Source organism: Leptonychotes weddellii, chromosome 5, assembly GCF_054177405.1.
Source record: "Leptonychotes weddellii isolate Sample4059 chromosome 5, ASM5417740v2, whole genome shotgun sequence".
Taxonomy (NCBI): domain Eukaryota; kingdom Metazoa; phylum Chordata; class Mammalia; order Carnivora; family Phocidae; genus Leptonychotes; species Leptonychotes weddellii.
The window spans coordinates 6,851,058-6,871,422 of NC_138373.1; the positions used below are offsets into that span (position 1 = coordinate 6,851,058).

Sequence of the window (20,365 nt, forward strand, 5' to 3'; positions counted from 1 at the left end):
AGCAGGGTGGTGGGGGTCAACAACTGGACACGAACTGGTTCAGGCCCCGGACACATCCGAGGGACCGCGACCTTCGACTTCAGCCAGAGGAAGCTCTCCTTCAAGCCCAGAAGGCCCTACCGCCCTCCTGTGGCCTGGCTTAGTCCACCTCGGCTCCCGTAATTCCTCTCGTCCGCTCAGTTCTCGTCCCGGAAAGCGCGCGAGACTTCCGGGTCCCCGCCCCTTCCCATCATCCCCGGGGGCTCCCAGCCTCTGGCTCTGTGCTTTTAAGTTCCAGTTCAGGGCGTGGGGGAGTACTTTGCGGTCGGGGCCCCGTTCCGTCGGTGACGCAGGCGCAGCGCGAGCGGCGCGCGCCGACCGCCCATCCCCGGCTGTTCCACTTTCTCTTCGTTTCCTTGGCCCCCTCGCTGAGAGCCCTGAGTCTCCCTCTCATCGTCCGCGCCGTCCTCGTCGCGCGCCCGAAGCAAGAGGCGGGCCCAGGTCTCCCGGAAAACTAGCCCGCCGGAGCGCGAGGCTAACGGCCGCGACCGCTCCCAGGTGGGGGAGGGGCGGGGCCTGGAGAGCCGGGGCCGCGGCGGGCGGGAGCGGGTTCGGGCGGCCGGTGGGCGTGGGCAGGGAGACCCGCGGGGGCCCGTAGAGTGTCGGAGCCGGCCACCTGCGCGGGGAGAGGGCTTAGGATGGCGGGGACAGCGGAAGGCTGGCCTTTGCGGAGGGAGGCGGGCGTGCTGCTCCGAAGCAGCTCTGGAGCCTTTCCTCTCCTCGTCATTGTTCTGCGCCCTGACCACCCCTGTCTGGGCTCCAGGCTCCCTCAGACCGCGCCATGGGTGACAGCGATGACGAGTATGACCGAAGGCGCAGGGACAAGTTCAGAAGGGAGCGCAGCGACTATGACCGTTCCCGGGAAAGAGATGAAAGGCGTCGAGGGGACGATTGGAATGACCGGTAAGACTTCTTTTCCTCAGTTTTGTCCCCATGCCTCATTCTGTGGCACTCCGCCCTCATAGCATTGCCTTTATTAGTTTTATAGGGTGAACCACAGGAAGTCGCTTATACTTGACCGTTTTTGGTCGGGCAACCTATTCGCTGTTGGCCAGAGATTTTTTCGCTATGGCTCGATTTTTGAAATGTCCACATCGTCAAAGCAATAGACCTAAGAGAGTTTTGAGTAGGAAGAAGCAATATTTATGCATGTATTTTAAGATGCATGAGTTTTATTGTTTGTAAGTTATTTCTGAAAAAGGTTGATTCAAAGAAAGTAATGTTTTAGAATTGACTCGACTGGAGAGCTTGTCAGACCAGACCTGTTCTCTGGGAGAATATGGTTAAATTTCTTGTAGTTGTCTTCCCTAAAATCAGAAAGAGTTCTTTGGACAGCGAGGGTTAGGTTAATTGATTAGGTTCGACTCAGCTAGTCATTAGCTTTTTGGGATGTCCTTGAGTTAAATACCATTAAGGTGTTTCCATTCAGAGAAATATGACGTCGTTTCCAATAAACTAATCAAGAGAAACGATTTTTTTAAATCTAAAGGACATCACAAAACATTCCGGGGGGGGGAGTTTGAGGTGACTTACTGTAATAGTATTTATTCATTCAGTGTTATTTTGAAAAATGAGCTTAGTAAAGCCTTCAGTCTGTAGTCCGTGTATTTCTTCAGTGGGGAGACCATATGGTGCTTTTTTCCCCTAGTGTTTTGTAAGAAAGAAGAAAATCAAAGGTGTTCTGAATTCTGGAAATGGGTAAGAAGTAGTTACTGTGATTAAGTAATTTATAGTCTGGGGCTTGGAGTGGAGGGCAAAATGGCCTTGGGTGTGCTGCAGTTGAATATATATGAGAATCATCATAAAGATGGTGAAGTGTTGAAGGAGCTGATCTAAGGTAGGGTAGTAGTGGTGGAGGTGATAATGTTGGAGAAGAGCACAGGAAAGTGACACATAGCAGGACTTGGAAAGATGAATGGGAATTCCTGACGCACAGGTGGAGTCAACAGTTTGGACTTGGGGACATAAAATTGTGTGCAGAAAAGTGCCCATATTCTAATTGTTTTTTTTTTTTTTTTTTTAAGTGGTGGTTCTCAGGGTGCCTCGGTGGCTCAGTTGGTTAAGCGTCAGACTGTTGATTTCGGCTCAGGTCACGATCTCACCGTGTCGAGATCTGTCCTGAGCTGGGCTCCTTGCTGGGCATGGAGCCTGCTTAAGATTCTCTCTCCCTCCCCCGCTGCCCCTCCCCTCCTCTAAAAAAACAATAATAAAGTAGCGGTTCTCAAAATGGGGTCCACACCCTAGGGATCTAGGGATCTGTGGCGTTAGTATTTTTATAGCAACTTTAAGGTAGGATTGTCCTTTTCACTGTATTGATGCTTGCATTTTTGGTGCTATAGCGTTGGTGGGAAAACTGCTGGTGTCTTAGTGCAAATCAAGGCAGTGGCACCAAGTAGTTTAAAAAAAAAAAAAAGCCAATTTCACTTAACGTCCTTAATGAAGCAGCAAAATTTTTAAAATTTTATTAAGTTGGATTCTTGTCTATACATCTTTGTAATACGCATGATGAGTGGGAAGTATGCATAAAGCACTTACATTGCATATAGGAGTACAGTGGTTATCTTAAAGAAGAGTGTGGGATTGAGTTTTGAGTTGAGCTAACAGGTTTTTTTTTTTTTTTTTGGTGGGATGCCATTTTTACCTGAATGAAAGATTGTCAAACCGTAGTTAATCCTCCTTGGGTATTTGATATATTCTTGAAAACAGACTAAGACTCTATTACAAGGAAAGTTGTTAGCTTTGTTGGTAGTGAGGAAGTGGAACTTTCCAGTGAAAACTAAAATTTTGGAAAACTTGTACTACTAGTGTGAGTTTGACAGTTTCCCATCTAAGACTTCTCTGACGAGATAGGTAGTGATGCTAATGAATGTGATATTTTGATATTGTATAATGAGATATGTCAATATCCACTCAAAGAGCAAGGTAGAACAATGGATTTAAATGTAGCAGAGTATAAAATGTTTATTGATGTGGTTTCAGATTCAATGCTGCAACTTGCCTTTAAGAAACTCTCTCTCGTCAAGTTTTGGGTAGTATCAAAGAATATCCCCAGTTACTTGAAAAGACTATTAAAGTATTTCCTTTTCCAGCTACGTATCTGTGAGGCTAGATTTTCTTCATATTTTTCAACCAAACAACATACACAACAGATTGAATGTAGCAGTAAATATGAGGCGGTGCCTGGGTGGCTCAGTCAGTTAAGTGTCTGTCTTCATCTCAGGTCATGATCCCAGGGTGCTGGGATCTGGCCCTGCCAGGCTCCCTGCTCAGTTGGGAGTCTGCTTCTCCCTCTCCCTCTGCTCGTCCCCCCTTCCTCGCCTCCCCCCGCCTCGCATGTGCTTTCTCTCTCTCAAAAAGATAATTAATAAATAAATAATAAAATAAATAAATAAATAAATATATAAATATGAGACTCTAGCTGTCTGGATTAGCCTGGCCTTGAAAAGATTTGTTAGGGGCACCTGGGTGGCTCAGTCGTTAAACGTCTGCCTTCAGCTCGGGTCATGATCCCAGGGTCCTGGGATCAAGCCCCACATCGGGCTCCCTGCTCAGCGGAAAGCCTGCTTCTCCCTCTCCCACTCCCCTTGCTTGTGTTCCCTCTCTCGCTGTGTCTCTCTCTGTCAAATAAATAAAAAAAAATCTTAAAAAAAAAAAAAAGATCTGTTACATGCAAAAACAAAGGCACTTTTGTTTTTTTTTAAGATTTTATTTATTTGTCAGAGAGAGAGCATGCGCACAAGTAGGGGGAATGGCAGGCAGAGGGAGAAGCAGGTTTCCCCGCTGAGCAGGGAGCCTGATGTGGGGCTTGATCCCAGGACCCTGAGATCACGACCTGAACCGAAAGCAGACACTTAACTGACTGAGCCACCCAGGCACTCCAATGGCACTTTTCTCATTAAAAAAGATTTTTTTTGAAAATAGCTATTTTTATAAAAAGATTTTATTTATTTATTTGAGAGAGAGAATGAGAGGGGGGAGGGTCAGAGGGAGAAGCAGACTCCCGGCTGAGCAGGGAGCCTGATGCGGGGACTCGATCTTGGGACTCCAGGATCATGACCTGAGCCAAAGGCAGTCGCTGAGCCAACTGAGCCACCCAGGTGCCCAAAAATAGCTATTTTTCATAAAAATGCAATTTATGTTGATGTATAACTTCAAAATTAATAGATAATTGTTTCTGTTTTGAGTATAGTATGTATGTCATCCACATAAGCAAAAAGTCTTTAATCTGCCATAATTTTATTTATTTTTTAAAAAATTCACTTATTTTAAAGATTTTATTTATTTGAGAGAGAGAGGGTACACACTTGAATGTTTGCGAATGAGCAGGGAGGGGGGGTGGGACACAGAGGGAGAAGCAGACTCCCCACTGAACAGGGAGCCAGATCCCAGCTCCCAGGGATCATGACCTGAGCTGAAGGCAGATGCTTAACTGACTGAGCCACCCAGGCGCCCTGCAGTAATTTTAGATTGTGAGGTGGGGGTGGCGGTTCCAAGACCAAAAGTTTGAAAACCACTGGGCTAGAGCAAAGGATGTTGTTACTTGGTTAAGGTTGGGTTGGAGGTGGCTGGTAACTGGTGGAGAGACTGGAATGACAGCAGGAACCAAGGTTTGGAACAGTGTTGTGTACTGGCATTTAGTAAGGAAGGGCATGGCATGATCGCATTTGTGTTTGAGAAAGATCACTTTGGGCGCCTGGGTGGCTCAGTTGGTTGGGCGACTGCCTTCGGCTCAGGTCATGATCCTGGAGTCCCGGGATCGAGTCCCGCGTCGGGCTCCCTGCTCGGCAGGGAGTCTGCTTCTCCCTCTGACCCTCCTCCCTCTCATGCTCTCTGTCTCTCATTCTCTCTCTCTCAAATAGATAAATAAAATCTTTAAAAAAAAAAAAAAAAGAGAGAAAGATCACTTTGACAGGAGAGAAGTGGGAGGGACCAGAGATCGGGACACCGGATGCTGCAGTTACAGGGGAAGTGATCAGGGTCAGGGCACACGGACAGGGGCAAGGAAGAGGACAGCTTTGATAGGCTCTAAGGCAGAGGATTAGCAAGCCAGTAGCTTGAGTGAGCAGTGAGGGTGACACTTGATAAGTTGGATACCTGGTGATGGTTGATATCCCCCCCCGCTCTCAGGGAAACAGGAGGAGGGAAGCAAGCATGGCCTTGAAGTGGTAGAAATAACAGCTCAGTTCTGACACGTCAAATTTGAGGTGGCCATGGCCGTCTAGTCGGGGATTGTTAATGCTGGTCTGGAGGAACAGTTGGAGAGCCATCTGCTTGAGGGTGATGGCTGAAGTGATGGCAGTAGGCAAAGTCTTTTTCTGTTTAGAGAATAATTTTATAATTGTGGGCTTTTAGTCTGCTGTCTCAGGATAGGAAGGGCCTGTCTGGGAGCATGCCCGGCTGTGTCCCATTACTCTTACTCATTCTTATCGCCAGAGAGTGGGACCGGGGCCGGGAGCGCCGCAGTCGGGGTGAATATCGGGACTATGACCGGAATCGGCGAGAGCGCTTCTCTCCTCCCAGGCACGAGCTCAGCCCCCCACAGAAGCGCATGAGGCGAGACTGGTGAGGTGGCAACAGTTTCTCTGGCTTCTCTCCTTAGCCTCAATTCCACCTGGCCTCGGCTGTGTTCTTCATTTTCGCTGAGGACTTTGTCATTTCCTTTTCTCAGACTTGTTACAAACCCATCTTTTTTTTATCCCCTTAAACCCTTGGGTGAGAGACCACATTCCATATGCCCCTTCCTCTGTCCCATCCTCCTTCATGCTCTGGAGACATGATTCCCTTCTCTGTCTGACTTTTGTGTCCCCCACCCTCAGGGATGAGCACAGCTCTGACCCATACCACAGTGGCTATGAGATGCCCTATGCTGGGGGGGGTGGGGGCCCTACTTATGGCCCCCCTCAGCCCTGGGGCCACCCAGACGTCCACATCATGCAGCACCATGTTCTGCCTATCCAGGCCAGGTAAAGACCTGGGGTTCTGGGGTTCTTGGGAAAAGGGAGATGTTAGGTTTGGGGGATGGATTGGGGTTGCCAAAGACCGTGGCTGGAGTCAGGAAGTGGGTTAGGTACAGAGAGGAGTGCCTGTGGGGGTGGTAGCCGTTGGTGCCTGGGGCGGTGTCCATGGTGGGCAAAGGAAGGGGGCAGCTGGCTACCTTGGCCCCCCCATCCCCCCCACCCTCTTCCCCCCACAACCAAGACTTCCTGACCGGGCCCCCCCCAGGCTGGGCAGCATCGCAGAGATTGACTTGGGTGTGCCACCACCGGTGATGAAAACCTTCAAGGAGTTTCTCCTGTCATTGGATGACTCTGTGGATGAGACAGAGGCTGTAAAGCGCTATAATGACTATAAGCTGGATTTTCGAAGGCAGCAGATGCAAGATTTCTTTTTGGCTCATAAAGATGAGGAGTGGTGAGTGCCCCTGTTTTCCTGCTCTCTGTTCCCTAGCATGTTTCCCCTGGCCCCGCCAGTGGAGCCTGCAGCCCTGTCCTCTTCCCATTTTCCCCAATCCGGAACTTCCTGGGGGTGGGGGATGGGAAACACAACAGCATTGGCTGATGGGTTCTCCTCCTCACTTCAGCATCTGCCACAGCCTCCCACCCCACCTCGCTTCCCCTCTGTCCTCAGTGAGTGGGACACCTCCAGGCAGCTGGCCAGAGCCACCTGTTCCCTTGGGGCAGCAGACAGACTGCTTCCCACTTGCTGGTATTGGGTCATTGTCATCCCTGATCGCCGGGACCCTGTGTGGCTGTGGTGTTCTCCCAAAAGCAACGAGTGAATCCAGACAAGAAAAAGCAAAGATCTCAGGGTCGTTTGACAGAAAAAGAATTTTAATTTTTTTCCTTTTGTGGATGTTTTAATTTTAATCAACCATCTTTTCCCCCCTTCCTGCTCCTCCTCCTCCTCATCCTCTTTCTGCTCCTCCTCCTTGAAAAGAGCCAGAACTGGGAACTACACCCGCTCATCGACGGAGCTCGGAGCAAACCCACCTCCACCCCCACCATACCCAGCCCATACATGAGCCCCCTGGGCTGAGCTGCGCTGCCCCGGCCAGGCAGACAGGCAGGGCACTGCTGTGCACAATGCAGCGGTTTAGCTGAATGTGATTGCTCAGGCAGCTAGTCAGTCAGGGCCCCCACCGCGGAGTCCCGCGGGGGTGGGGCATCTGGGCCGGGACGCCCCAGCCAGGAGCCAGCCGGTGGCCCACCTGCCAGCATGGGCCCTGGGCGCGGCTAGTTAAATCTTGAGCTCTGTTTGACCAAGCGGCCAAGGTAAAGATCCTGGAGGTGATGCCTGCGGCTTTCCTTTCCTCTCACGCTCAACTTGTGGTTCTGTTTTGTCTGTCGCTGTCCCCTCCTTCTTTATCCGTGTCTTGGTCTCATTCTCTCATGTACTTTTCATTCTTTCTCGGTCCCTGTCCTTGCTCCTTGCCTAACCACTTGTTTCCTGTGGTTTTTTTCAGTTTCTCTGGTCTTTAGTTTTTCCCTTTGTTTTCGATTTCTGGGACTTTCTCACTTTCCCTTTCTGCTTTTTCTCATACTCCTCATTTCTTCTGTTCTGCACCCCCTCCTCCCAAGGTCCTATTTTAAATGTTTCCTTTCCATGTTCCACCCCACCCTAATCCTCCACCCCCTCTCCTCTCTCTCTTTTTCCCTGTGGGCAGTACCTGAGGTTATAAGGGCACTTCAGTTTCTCCCTTTGGTCTTTCCCTGTCCCTCCACCATCTGCTTTTCTTCCCAAGGGGGGAGAAAGCTTTTCTGCCTTTTTTGGCTTTTCCTATCTGGTGCATTTCAGGTTTCCCTCTGTCTTCCACCTAGGGATGGAGGGAGTTGGTGGGAACAGTCCTTTTAATGACTCTAGTTTGGGGTTGGCAAGGAGAGGGAGGTTCTTTGGGGCCTACTATTTCCTTAGCCTTCCTCTTGGAAGCTTTGGGAAACTACACTTTTTTAAGTTAGTGTTTCCCAGAGACTCAGGGCCATCATTCTGCCTCTCTAACCCTGGCCTCCCCCTATAGTCATTGCTTTTCCCAAATCCAGAGCTCTTAGTTCCTGGCTCTCCCCCAAATCTTCTCAGAGCATAACCTCTGGTTCCTTTTGGGGGTATTGGGTGGTTCTGGTGCACCCCTCTCCCCAGTCTTTCTGCTTTCGTGGTTTATTGTGGGTGTGAGAGGACTTGCCTGGGCCCCTCCCCATGTCCCGGTCCTGGCGCCCAGTGACTATTTTGTCTCTTCCCTTCCCCACTTCCTTCCCAGGTTTCGGTCTAAGTACCACCCAGATGAGGTGGGGAAGCGGCGGCAGGAGGCCCGGGGGGCCCTGCAAAACCGACTGAGGGTATTCCTGTCCCTCATGGAGAGTGGCTGGTTTGATAATCTTCTCCTGGACATAGACAAAGCTGATGCCATTGTCAAGATGCTGGATGCAGGTGTGTGGATTGGGAGGGGAAGAGGGTGTCTGGTGACCAAGGTCTTGATTGGGAAATAGGTATCAGTTGATCATCCAGAGGCTGAAGGCCAGGGCCATAGTGACCTCTGCCCTGTCTGTTGGTAGCTGTGATTAAGATGGAAGGAGGGACAGAGAACGATCTGCGCATCCTGGAGCAGGAGGAGGAGGAGGAGCAGGCCGGAAAGCCTGGGGAGCCCAGTAAGAAAGACGAGGGCCGGGCTGGACCAGGCCTGGGGGATGGAGAGCGCAAGGCCAATGATAAGGACGACAAGAAAGAAGATGGCAAACAGGTCAGAGTGCTGGGCTCGCTGGGTGCTGCCTGCTGGCTGCTGCCCATGAGCCCCTGGGGAGGAGGATGGAGCAGCTTCAGTGGTCGGGGCGGGGCTGGAGGGTTGTGTGCTGGGTCCAGGAGAGGTGGAGGGCTAGGGAGGGCCAGGCCCTCTGATAAAGGTTGAAGGGGAGATGGATGTGCTGGGGATTATCTCTGCCTGCAGGCTGAAAACGACAGTTCTAACGATGACAAAACTAAGAAGTCTGAGGGTGATGGGGACAAGGAAGAGAAGAAAGACGACTCTGAGAAAGATGCCAAAAAGGTAGGGTATCTCTTGCCGGGGGGTCAGTGTACGGTCCAGTGGCCTGGTTAGCTGACTCCCTTCCTCTTGCTGTGGCTTTCACAGAGTAGCAAGAAGCGGAATAGAAAACACAGTGGCGACGACAGCTTTGACGAAGGCAGTGTGTCCGAGTCGGAGTCGGAGTCGGAGAGTGGCCAAGCTGAGGAAGAGAAGGAGGAGGCTGGTAGGTTTTATTTTCTGCTTCTAGTCCATTCTCTTCCTACTGAATAGGGGTAGGGGAGGTGGGAGTGGGTGAAATTGTTAAGGGTGGGCCTTTTGGGAGATGAGGGTGGGGAGGTGGGAGTGTGACTGCTTCTCTGTCTTCCCTTCCAAAATCAACAATAAAAAATCACCGACTCCCACCACTTTCTGCATAGAAGAGGCACTCAAGGAAAAGGAGAAGCCCAAAGAAGAAGAAAGGGAGAAGCCTAAGGACACTCCTGGGTTGGAATGTAAACCTCGGCCCCTTCATAAGACTTGCTCCCTCTTCATGCGCAACATCGCACCCAACATCTCGCGGGCAGAGATCATTTCTGTGAGTGGGGAAAAGTATTGGGGGCAGGAATGGCACCCAGGCTCCATCTTTGGTGGCAGGGAGGGGGAGCTGGTGAGGTGGGGAGAGGATAATGTGACTCTGCTTCTAACATATACCCCTCTTTCTCTAACAGGGAGACCCCTTCCCATGGGCCCATGCCTTTTGTGGGCTGGCTCCAATCGCACCATTTGCTTTTAAGTGCTCTTATTCTTAAGCCCTTTATTGGTTTTTCCTTATTTGAGTAAAGATTCAAAGGCAATTCCTAGAGTTCTGAGGACATGGGGATTGGAGGAAGAAGTGAAACGTTGAATCGCTCAGTGGGGTTTCTGTTCCTGTTTTTCCAGCTTTGTAAAAGATACCCAGGCTTCATGCGTGTGGCACTGTCAGAGCCCCAGCCTGAGAGGAGGTGAGGAATGGAGAGAAGAGTGACCCTGGAAACCCTGGAGATAGGGTATAGGGGGAGGCAAATGGCCGGTATCCGTTCCACCCCAGGGTTATGCTGATCTTTTCTTCTGTAGGTTTTTCCGTCGAGGCTGGGTGACCTTTGACCGCAGCGTTAACATCAAAGAGATCTGCTGGAACCTGCAGAATATCCGGGTAAGTGCTGGGAGTGGGCTCTCTGTGCTGCACACAACCTCTGATTCCTTGTTCTTTTGATTCATTCATTCTGCCCCCCCATCCGTCCATTCAGTCTGCTCACATTAAGTATATACTGGTGTCCATGAATAAGACCCTCCTGGTCCCTGTTCTCGGGGAGCTCACGGTCCAGTTGCTGGTCCTGTCAGTAGGGCCAGTCCCTGGAGCTGCTGCTTCTTGGGCGAGTGTTGGTGAGCTTTGTGTTCATTCCCTCTAGCTCCGGGAGTGTGAGCTGAGCCCTGGTGTGAACAGAGACCTGACCCGCCGAGTCCGCAACATCAATGGCATTACCCAGCACAAGCAGATAGTGCGCAACGACATCAAGCTGGCCGCCAAGCTGATCCATACGCTGGATGACAGGACCCAGCTCTGGGCCTCTGAGCCTGGGACACCTCCTCTGCCAACAGTCAGTGACTCCCCATGGAACTTTTCCAAAAGCAGCCGATACCATGTCGGCTGCTGTGGGCACCTCCGGTCTTGTCTGTAGCATTGACCCCTTGTTCCTATTCTATTTGGGCAGCACTCCAGCTTTTCCAGTAGAATAGACTGGCATTAGTGATGATGTATTGGCTAGGATAGAATAAGAAAAAGACAAATAGTGAAGCAGTGGTAACAGGCCAAGTGAACCCTGGATTCCTTCTGCTTCATATGAGGAGCTTCCGGGACTACCTACCTCAGGGTTTTCTCTTGTCATCTCACTTGCCCTTCTTTTTCCTGCCTACCAGAGTCTGCCCTCCCAGAACCCAATCTTGAAGAATATTACTGACTATCTGATTGAGGAAGTGAGTGCGGAGGAGGAGGAGCTGCTGGGGAGCAGTGGGGGCGCTCCCCCTGAGGAGCCCCCTAAGGAAGGGAACCCTGCAGAGATCAATGTGGAGCGGGATGAAAAACTGATCAAGGTGCCAGCAAGGGCAGGCGGCCAAGGTCCTGGCTTGGGGCAGCAAAGGGGCAAGAAGAGTATGGTGAACTCACACGTTTTCATTTCCCGCAGGTTTTGGACAAACTCCTTCTCTATTTGCGCATTGTGCATTCCCTGGATTATTATAACACTTGCGAGTACCCCAATGAGGACGAAATGCCCAACCGTTGTGGCATCATCCATGTTCGGGGGCCCATGCCACCCAACCGCATCAGTCATGGAGAAGGTGGGCCCCCAGCTCCCCCATTCCCGATTCCCCTTTGGTTTTCCTTTCTCCTCAGCTGCCTCTGGTGTTAGATCTGTTCTGGTAGCAGTGCCTTCCCGCCCTCTCCTGTTATCCTCTCCTTTTTCTTTTTTTCTTTAAGTATTTTATTTTTAAATAATCTTTATGCCCAATGTAGGGCTCAGAATCAGGACCCTGAGATCAAGAGTCACATGCTCTGACTGAGCCAGCCAGGTGCCCTTATCCCTTCCTTTTTATTCCTTGCTTCTGGCTCCCTTCTTCAGCCCGCTGTCTGTTCCCAAACCACAGTGCTAGAGTGGCAGAAGACATTTGAGGAGAAGCTGACTCCGCTGCTGAGTGTACGGGAATCTCTTTCCGAGGAAGAGGCTCAGAAGATGGGTCGCAAAGACCCTGAGCAGGAAGTGGAAAAGTTTGTCACCTCTAACACCCAGGAACTGGGCAAGGATAAGTGGCTATGCCCTCTCAGTGGCAAGAAATTCAAGGTCTGGGATGTTAGAGAGTTGTGTGTTAGAACTGTGGGCCGAGGGGGTTGAGCCAGGAAGCCGCCTCCGGCCTGGGGAGGAATTGGCTCTGGAATTGGTCGGCGGGGAGGTTGATTATCCTTCCACATTGCTTGCTCTGGTCTGACCCTCTCTTTCTTTCCCCAGGGCCCTGAGTTTGTACGCAAACATATCTTCAACAAGCATGCAGAGAAGATTGAGGAAGTGAAGAAGGAGGTGGCATTTTTTAACAACTTTCTCACTGATGCCAAGCGCCCAGCTCTGCCGGAGATCAAGCCAGCTCAGCCACCTGGCCCTGCCCAGAGTAAGATACGATCCGTGAGAGTCTGCCATGTTCCCTCTCCCTTGACTATTCAAGGATTCCTGGTTCTCTTATCCCGTCATCCTCTGAAAACTTTCTATGCCACTCTCAGGCAGTATTCCTAAAAGCCAGTTGTCACTCCCCATCCCGTCCTCCTCCCCTCCCCGTGCCCCCCCCCCCCGCAGTAATTCATGTTCCTGTCCATGTTGTACTCCCCCCAGGCCTGACCCCGGGACTCCCCTACCCACACCAGACTCCCCAGGGCCTGATGCCCTATGGTCAGCCCCGGCCCCCCATCTTGGGCTATGGAGGTGAGTACAGGGGGAGCTTGAAAGGGTTTAGTGACTGTGAAGGCTGGGAGAAAGGAAGCTTAACCAAGGTATAGTTGAGGTCACAGGTTTTCAGCTCAACACTGATCTCTTGTGTAGCTGGTGCTGTCCGCCCTGCAGTCCCCACGGGAGGGCCTCCATACCCTCATGCCCCCTATGGTGCTGGCCGAGGGAACTATGATGCCTTCCGAGGCCAAGGAGGTTATCCTGGGAAGCCTCGGAACAGGTGAGAATGAGCTAAGACGTCCCAAGCTTTCTTGCCCTCTTCAAGCTCCCTTTCAGGGATTCTCAACTGTCTTCCCATCTTACCTCTTCCATATCTCACAGGATGGTCCGAGGAGACCCACGGGCCATTGTGGAATACCGTGACCTGGATGCTCCAGATGATGTGGACTTCTTTTGAGCCATCTACTTTTCCTCACTCCTGGTATCGTCTATAATTGTGACTGCCTAGTCCCATCCAGCTGAGAATTTTTTTTTGTACGTTCAACCCTACTGCCAATAAAAGCACTTCCATAGTGATTATCATGTACCTCCCCACATTCTCCCAAAGATTGGCTGGGGCCATAATTAGCTGAGCCTCACCACTTTATTGACTCCAAAGGCCCAGGCAGCTTTTGCCTTGGAGTAAAGGGTTTAGGTGTGTTTGGGGCCAGAGACAGTCTCCATTCTGGGCCCCGAGCCTCAGTCCAGGGCGTGTTGCTGCTTTTGGGAGTTGCAGCTGGTCAAGCACAGGTTGTAGAAGGAGTTGCGGTCAAAGGCTGTGCGTACCTCTCTCCATCCTATCCACCCAGCTGCCTGTAGTTCACTGGGATTTTTCGGAGCACCCCAGAAGTGAGGGTCCAATACCAGAACATAGGCCTCTGTGCCTGGACCCAGGCAGACTCCCAGCAAGGCTTTGGACTGGGCATCTGCATCCCCCCCAACCATTACAGGCCCCCCGCCCCCTGTGAAGTGGGAGTAAAGCCTCTCCAGTTCCCCCTGGAGCCCTGCTCCACGGGGTACGTGACACAGGCGCCCCTGGGGCCCTCCGAAGTGGTCGAGGCACAGACTGGCTTCTACACAACCGATCCAGCTCTGGGAGCCCCGGAACCCGGGGGGCTTGTCGCCCATGTCCTCCAGGGCCGCCTGCACGGCGGCTAGCCCGGGCACGCCCGCGGGCCGGCCCTCTGGCCACGAGCACAGCGTCTGCAGAGTGCGGTAGCCGCAGCCCCAGCCCCGGTCGTCCAGGCCGTCGCAGCCGTAGTGATAGTAAAGGTAGTGGCCCGAGAGGAGGGCCAGGCGAGCGGGGCCGCGGCCGGGCGGGGCCAGGCCCAGGTGCACGTCCTTCAGCAGCTCCAGGGCGGGCGGCGGGGGGCCGGGCAGACGCGTCCTCGCGGCGCGGACGGAACTCCGGCTCCAGCGTTTCCTCTCGGCCCCGGGTCTTGAGCTAGCCGCAGGCAGAACCGACGGGCGGGCTCTGGGGAACCTTCTCTCGCTGGTCTCGGGCAGCCGCGGAGGGCGAGCTGCAGCCGCGGGGAAGGCGCCACCCGCGAAGCTCCCACAATGCACCGCCGGGCTGCCGTTGCTACTGCGCAGGCGCGAGCCCCGCCTCGTAAGGTGGGGCGGGGCGGCGGGGCGGGCACAGGCACGCTCCGCCCCGCTACTGAGATCCGCAAGTTGGGAGGGCTCTCGCACCAGCCCCTCTGTCTACTCAGCCCCGGTGTTTGAGGCCCGCTCCCTAGTCGCGTACACTGCTGTAGCTGTAACAGTTTATTGGCAGCCCAGAGGGGCGAAGGCACCGCGGGGGAGGGGCTCGGCCCGAGACATGCAGAGGGCGGGGAGCCTCCGGGGATAGTCGGGGGGGAGGTGGGTGGGCACGTTCTAGGGCTCCTCCGTGTTATATCCCAGCCCTTAGATAAGTATATACAGCTAGGGGGCCGGGCGGGGCGAGCAGGGCGGGGAGACGGGGGGGGGGGGTCCCGTCTGGGTCACAGGTCTGAGCAGCGATCCTGCTTGCTGTAATGGTCAAACTGGTTCTTCCAGTGCACCATGTAGGAGCTCCAGCGGTGGAACTCGGCCTTCCACTGGCGCTCCGCCTCGTCCAGCGTGTCTGCGGCCAGGGCGCCCGGCAAGTGGGTTGGAGGAGGACAAGGGGAAGGTCAGGGAACGTACATGGTGGGGAGCGTGAGTGCAGGAGGATACAAGAATGCAGGAGGGCACGCAGGACGGTGGAAAGAGGATCAGAAAAATATGCGGAAGACGGAAGACCAGAGGAAAGATGAGAGTGGAGGCGGGGCCGGAGAAGGATGGCGGGGAGGAAGGGGTGGGGGGAGGAGAAAATGACCGTTAGACAGGGGGACAGAAAGGATCAGAAGAGGGAGGACCCGTGGGTTGGTGGGGAAAAGAGAAGAGACAGAAATGTTGACTGTTACAGCCCCACTAGGGGGTGCTGTCTAGCTCCCGGCCTTCCCTCTCCCCCCAACACCAGGCTCCGGCTCCAAATAATTTTATAAAAAAAGAAAATTGGCTTTTTCATTTCCATTTAAACAACAAAGGCGTGTGGGTCCCTGAGACGGGTCATAGGTCACCACCCCCTCCCGGCCCTGGCCAGTTTGAGTCTCTCAGTTTGAGGAGGGAGGGTGCGCTGGGTCGGAGATCCCTGAGTGGGGCCCTTGCCCACTGTCCGACCACTCATTAGAGGAGGGGGGCCCCCTGAGGCCGGAGGGGTAAGTGGCCGTGGTCACAGCCGCAGGAGCCGGGCGAGGTGGAGGAAGAGGAGAAGGAGGGGCAGGGGAAGGCCGGGCCTGGGCCTCGGGGCGGCCTCCCCGTGGGCGGGCCCTGAGCAGGTGCTGGGAGCCTTCGAGGCTGGGGGGGGGATGGTGGAGAAGAGAGGGGTTACACCCGGCCGGCTCCCACTCCCCTCTCTCTCTTCGCGCCCCTTTTCTGCCCTCCTCCGCCCAGCCCCTGCCCTCTGGCCAGCCCCTGCATACCGGTGGCGCTGAGCAATTTGGGTAGGAAGCGGTTCCAGAAGGCGCAGGCCTGGGCGCGCAGCCCCCGCCGCACCTCCAGCGGCCGCAGGTTCAGGCTCACGTACTGCTGCGCTCCCGCCGTGTACGGTGGCCACTGCGGGACTTTGGGGTCCCGGGGGTCATTGGGGTCCCTTCGGAAGGAAAGGGAAGGCTCAGCCTCAGGCAAGCCTGCCCCGCCCGCCCTTGGGACTGTGGACCGGAGATGGAGAGCAGGAGGAAGGCTGCTTCCGACCCGTGCGCTCTTCGGCTCCCTGGAGAACACATTCCCTCCTTCCCACCACCTCTTTAACCCCTCTTTCTGGTCTCCCGGATCCCCCATCATCTGGAGCCATCCCCTTCCTCCTGACCTCCCTCTTTCTGCCTTTCCCTCGGCTTTACTGCTCCACCTTTGTCTTTGTTTCTCCCATTTAAAACATCCCTACGATTTATGAGCCCTCACTATGCAAGCAGGCTGTCCTAGCTCTACAAACATCTTGTTTTTGCTTTTGACAACACCCAAGTGATGTCGGATTTATGGTCCCCTTCTTCGGACAGGTAAACTGGTGTGTGAGTACATATGCATGTGTGCATGTCACAGCTAATAAAATCACCACTGGCTCAATAGAATCCAGCTCTCTCCAGTTCAAGCTCCTAAGTACTATGGTAATTCCTTTGTCTCCCTGTCTCTCTCCTCTTCGCTTCCCTCCCCCTCGGTCCTTGATTCTTCAGGACCTGCCATCCTGTTTTCCTCTCCAGTCTCCTTTGTCATTCTGTCTCCGTCTTTGTCTCCTTCCTTTTGTGAACTTTTCCCTCCCTCTCCGGCCCTTTCTGTCTGTCTCTGTTTGTCTTCCTCTCTCTGTCCCCTGCTCTTGCTTCTCTGGTTCCTGGAGGCCCTCTTCCCCTCAGTACTGCTGACCCTGTGCGGGCGAAGTTGGCCCAGTATCTCATCAGTCGCTGGGCAAAGGTTCTCTCCTCGGCGGTATAGTTTAGCGAGGGTTCCAGAGGGAGCCCAAAGATGAACTCGATCTCGTAGCCATGGGGCACCCCCATCCAGAGGGGCCAGGAGAGCGTAGACGCGCGGTGTTCAAAGATGTAGGCATAGACCCGAGCACCCTGGGCAGCCAGTCGCCCAGCCAGCTGGGCCACGGGGCACACGACGTTGTGGTCGCCCACGACATCACTCATGGCCTCTCTCAGGCGTGCCGGGTCCTCAGGGTGCAGCCAGTCTGTGTAATGCAGGACCACAGCCTCGGCAGCTAGGTCACTCGCCTGGGGGACCCCGACCCGCACCCCGGCCAGGAACTGGGCCCGGCTGATGAGAGATTCGTTGTCTTTGCTGAAGCCTGGGGCCCCGTAAACCAGAAAATAGGAGCCCTCATCCTTCACCACACCCACCAGCACCTGGGGGGACAGGATGGAGGGATGGGGGGGTACAGACAGACAGGCAGACAGAAACAGATGGACAAAGAGCCAGAGAGATCAATAGTTACAGACCCCAGAACCATGGAGGAAGAGAGTATGAGGTTGGGGAAGGGACAGAGAGAAAGAGAAAATGTACCCATGTTTCCTTTTCTCTCTGCCCCACTGACCACCCTGGGATCTGAGCTCTCAGGGAGGAGGGGGCGGCCCTGGGGCCAGAAGCCCAGGCCTTTGGGAGTTGGATCTTGAGGAGCCTTCATGCCTGGGTCCCCGGGGGTGGGGGGTGGGGGCGGGCGGGAGAACAGGCCTAGAGGAACCAGCTCCACCCCTTCTAGCCACTAGTCACCTGCAGACCGTGGAAGTCTCCGGCATTGATGAGGGCCTCGGGTGTGTCACTGAGGAAGTCTCCATCCACCACAGGGACGAAAGAGAAGCGGAAGACACTTTCTTGAGGCAGCACGTGCCACTCGTGGTCCACCAGGTCCTGAGCTGGCCGTGTCCTCAGGCAGGCGACCAGCTCTGTGTCATTGCCCCCAGCACCCCCCGGGGGACAGCCTACGAGGCGGGCCAGCAGTGTGGCCCTGCGGCGGGCCTCTCCCACACCCACTGTGGCCCAGGGGCCGTTGGGTGCACCGCTCTGCAGCACAGCCCTGTGGAACAGGCCCCGGCTGGGAGGGGACAGCAGGTGCATGCCCACTGAGGCAGCTCCCGCACTTTCCCCAAACAGAGTCACTGACATTGGGTCGCCCCCGAAGGTTGCCACATTCTCCTGCACCCACTGTAGGGCCAGCCTCTGATCCAGTAGACCCACGTTGCCTGGGGCCTCACGGCTCCCTGGCAGGGCCAAGAAGCCAAAGGCTCCTACCCGGTAGTTCATGGACACCAGCACGGTCCCCTCAGCCTGGGCCAGGAAGCGGCCGTCATACACGTCCAGGGAGGAGGCCCCACTGTAGAAGCCACCCCCGTAGATCCAGACGAGGACAGGGGTGGGGGACACAGGCCGGGGGTATGGTGTCCACACATTGAGGTAGAGGCAGTCCTCCCTCAGCTCTCGGTTCGGGTTCCACATCTCGGTGCCCTCAAAGCCGGGGTACAAGGTGTCCACATATTGGTAGCAGACACTTTGGAAGGCTGTGGCGTCCAGCACCCCTGGCCAGGGCCGCTTGGGCTCCGGTGGCAGAAAGCGACGGGGGCCCACAGGTGGCTCTGCGAAGGGGATGCCCAGGAAAGCGGAGACAGGGCCCCCAGGGGCCATTAGGCGGATGCCCCGCAGCCGGCCCCCACGCACCGTCACCAGCAGCTCTGGGTCCTCAGCCTCTGCTCCTCCTCCCAGGAGGAAGAGGAGGAGGAGAAGGATTGGGGAAGCCAGGGAGGGCGTGTGCAGGGGACACCAGGGGGGCCTCATGGCTGCCAGGGCAGGCAGGCGTCTGCTGGGAGAAAGAAAGGCAGAGGGTGAAGGCCTGAGGCTGCCAGGAGGGAGGAGATTAGGTAACACTCTTGCCCAGGGGTTATCACTGAGCTGCAGAGGAGGTGGGGCAGGTTGGTAGAGAGGAGAGAAACGGAGGGAGGGAGACAGGCACAGACAAGGACACAGGCAGACAGGGAGAAGCAAGAGGGGACAAAGATCAGGCACACTACACAACACCCAGACAGACGGACGGAGGGAACAGAGATGAGGCCTGCCAGGCAATCCCTTCCCCTGCCCCACAGAGCGCCCACCACCCTCACCTCCTTCCCCTAGCTGGGTGGACTGGGTTGGGCCCAGCCAGAGCACTGCGGGCACCCGCACTAGAGGCCGCAGTCCACACACAGGCCACCCGACAGGGGCGGGGCCCTCACTGACGGGAGGCGCCGCTGGGGAAGCTTGGGGTGGTGTGAAGGCGCCGCCTGTCCTGAGTTGGCCAGGGTCGGGGGTCCTGGGGGAGTGGGTTGGGCATTCAAGGGTGTGGGAGCTACAGGTCCCGGGGTACCCCAAATCCTGCTTACTCCACACCCTGCCCCACCCTGCTCCTCCTCGTCCACTGTCTGGCACGGGGCGCTGGTACCCGTGGGTGCCGGTCAGCTGCGCATTCACCTCGCCTAGCCTCAGAGATCAGGCTCGCCAGCCCGGGTCCCCCAGGACTCGAGTCCCCCATCAGTCCGATGCTGCGGGGCACGCTGCCGCCAGTGGGGGGCAGTAGAGACCGAGAAAAGGACGGCGCTCCCCGCCCCGAGTCCGGGAGCCGGGAACTTGGGGCGGGGGTCTGGAGGCTCGCGGGCATTGCGGAGGGGTCTGAAGGGCGAACCGGAACGCCTGTGTTCTCGGAGCTCCGGAGATCCCCGGCTGCAGGGGCGAGGGCGCTATTTTGGGGCAGCAGCTGCTGTGGTTCCGGCATCTCCAGCCAAGGGATCAAAATTCCCCGGGTCGGAACTCCCCCCTCCCGCGGCGGTCACCTCGCACCCGGCCAACCCCCACCGCCCTGAGGTTGGGGTGGTGGTGGTGGTGCTGGGGATTAACTAGGAAACCCGAGTGGCGCTAATTATAACTCGGGGCTTCCGCTGAGCCTCCCCTTTCCCCAAAATAGAGACGGAGTCCCCGTGGGAGGGGGACGCCTGGGCCTCGGAGGGGGCTTCGGCTGGCCGCTGCGCAGGGGCGCCGGGATTGCGGGATCTGAGGGGGGGAGTCAGCCCGGCGCCAGCAACCTGCGCAGCTCGGGTTCCGCCCCAAGCAGGGGGCGTCTTCCAGTGGCCCCACACTTGGGGGCGGGCGGGGGAAGGGGCGTTCGGGGGTCCCCACAGGAATTCGAGAGCAGAGGCGGCGGCCGGCCCTGCGGGGTGCCGGCTCCCGCGCGGACGACCGTAAGTATGCGGCGGCGAGGGAAGAGTTAAGGATGAGTGTGAGGCGGCGGGGGGCGTCGCTGGGCAGCCCGGGGGCGCGGTGGGCGTCCCGTTCGGGGGCCCGGATCCCTCCGGGAGCGCACATTTTCCCGGACGCGGAACGGGCCGCGGGCGGGGGGAGGGTCCCGGCCGGGGCGGGAGACTCACCTGAGGCGGCCGAGCCGGGCCGGGCCGGGCCGCGCCGGGAGCTGGAGGCGGCCGATGTTCCCCGGCGCAGGCTGAGCCGACTCTGACAGCCGCCGCCTCCGGCCCCCCGCACACACCCCCTCCGGGCCGCACGGCGCCCCCGCCCGCCCCCGCCCCCGCCCACTGTCTCCGCCCCCGCCCCTCCCCGCCTCCCCGGGCTGCCACCTCCCCTCCCTCTCCCTCCCTCGGAGCCGAGACCCAGAGACCCCCGGGGCCCGGACGGACTCCAGTGACAGACGCCGACAGACGGACAGACACATGGTGACGCGACCGAAAGACCCGCAGCGGCGGAGCAGACATCCAGTGACAGACGGACAGAAGCCGCGGAGACAGACACG

The 20,365-nt window shown here is 55.9% G+C and overlaps 3 protein-coding genes across 11 annotated transcripts; 1 reads left to right on the forward strand and 2 right to left on the reverse strand.

Annotated features, from left to right (window-relative positions):
* The first annotated feature begins 223 nt into the window (after positions 1 to 223).
* On the forward strand, positions 224 to 13,077 carry SRRT (serrate, RNA effector molecule). Of its 7 annotated transcripts, none has more exons than XM_081819410.1 (20): positions 224 to 537; positions 803 to 942; positions 5,473 to 5,601; positions 5,856 to 6,002; positions 6,238 to 6,450; positions 8,291 to 8,460; positions 8,586 to 8,770; positions 8,975 to 9,073; positions 9,158 to 9,275; positions 9,472 to 9,626; positions 9,971 to 10,032; positions 10,145 to 10,223; positions 10,480 to 10,668; positions 10,988 to 11,161; positions 11,254 to 11,407; positions 11,714 to 11,907; positions 12,073 to 12,229; positions 12,436 to 12,537; positions 12,655 to 12,781; positions 12,883 to 13,077. In XM_081819410.1, the coding sequence occupies exons 2-20, from the start codon at positions 821 to 823 to the stop codon at positions 12,956 to 12,958; spliced, it is 2,652 nt and encodes an 883-aa protein (XP_081675536.1). In that variant the 5' UTR covers positions 224 to 537; positions 803 to 820; the 3' UTR covers positions 12,959 to 13,077. The 7 variants fall into 7 exon arrangements, with proteins under 7 accessions (XP_081675536.1, XP_030884466.1, XP_081675537.1 ...); XM_031028606.2 differs by having other exon boundaries at positions 225 to 537; positions 6,262 to 6,450; positions 12,448 to 12,537; XM_081819411.1 differs by having other exon boundaries at positions 226 to 537; positions 9,469 to 9,626; positions 12,448 to 12,537.
* A 48-nt stretch (positions 13,078 to 13,125) lies between these two features.
* On the reverse strand, positions 13,126 to 13,801 carry UFSP1 (UFM1 specific peptidase 1). Its single transcript, XM_006733723.3, has one exon. It carries the CDS (start codon positions 13,666 to 13,668, stop codon positions 13,240 to 13,242), a length of 429 nt encoding a protein of 142 aa, XP_006733786.1. The 5' UTR covers positions 13,669 to 13,801; the 3' UTR covers positions 13,126 to 13,239.
* Positions 13,802 to 14,292: 491 nt separating this feature from the next.
* On the reverse strand, positions 14,293 to 20,100 carry ACHE (acetylcholinesterase (Yt blood group)). Of its 3 annotated transcripts, none has more exons than XM_081819414.1 (5): positions 19,989 to 20,100; positions 17,311 to 18,391; positions 16,462 to 16,946; positions 15,528 to 15,697; positions 14,293 to 14,647 (listed from the first exon to the last, which is right to left on the reverse strand). In XM_081819414.1, exons 2-5 carry the CDS (start codon positions 18,367 to 18,369, stop codon positions 14,526 to 14,528), a joined length of 1,836 nt encoding a protein of 611 aa, XP_081675540.1. In that variant the 5' UTR covers positions 18,370 to 18,391; positions 19,989 to 20,100; the 3' UTR covers positions 14,293 to 14,525. The 3 variants fall into 3 exon arrangements, with proteins under 3 accessions (XP_081675540.1, XP_081675538.1, XP_081675539.1); XM_081819412.1 differs by lacking the exon at positions 14,293 to 14,647 and adding an exon at positions 15,034 to 15,402; XM_081819413.1 differs by lacking the exon at positions 14,293 to 14,647 and adding an exon at positions 15,034 to 15,402 and having other exon boundaries at positions 17,311 to 18,394; positions 19,989 to 20,092.
* Positions 20,101 to 20,365: the final 265 nt, after the last annotated feature.

Excerpts from the sequence above, each read along its gene's own strand:
- SRRT (XM_031028607.2), top strand. The coding sequence starts at position 821 with ATGGGTGACAGCGATGACGAGTATGACCGAAGGCGCAGGGACAAGTTC. Across the intron at positions 9,074-9,157 it reads CTGAGAAAGATGCCAAAAAG|AGTAGCAAGAAGCGGAATAG; the intron begins GTAGGGTATCTC and ends TGGCTTTCACAG. Across the intron at positions 12,230-12,435 it reads GCCACCTGGCCCTGCCCAGA|TACTCCCCCCAGGCCTGACC; the intron begins GTAAGATACGAT and ends CTGTCCATGTTG.
- UFSP1 (XM_006733723.3), bottom strand. The coding sequence starts at position 13,668 with ATGGGCGACAAGCCCCCCGGGTTCCGGGGCTCCCAGAGCTGGATCGGT.
- ACHE (XM_081819412.1), bottom strand. The coding sequence starts at position 18,369 with ATGAGGCCCCCCTGGTGTCCCCTGCACACGCCCTCCCTGGCTTCCCCA. Across the intron at positions 16,947-17,310 it reads GAGACTTCCACGGTCTGCAG|GTGCTGGTGGGTGTGGTGAA; the intron begins GTGACTAGTGGC and ends CTGTCCCCCCAG. Across the intron at positions 15,403-15,527 it reads CAAATTGCTCAGCGCCACCG|CCTCGAAGGCTCCCAGCACC; the intron begins GTATGCAGGGGC and ends TCCCCCCCCCAG.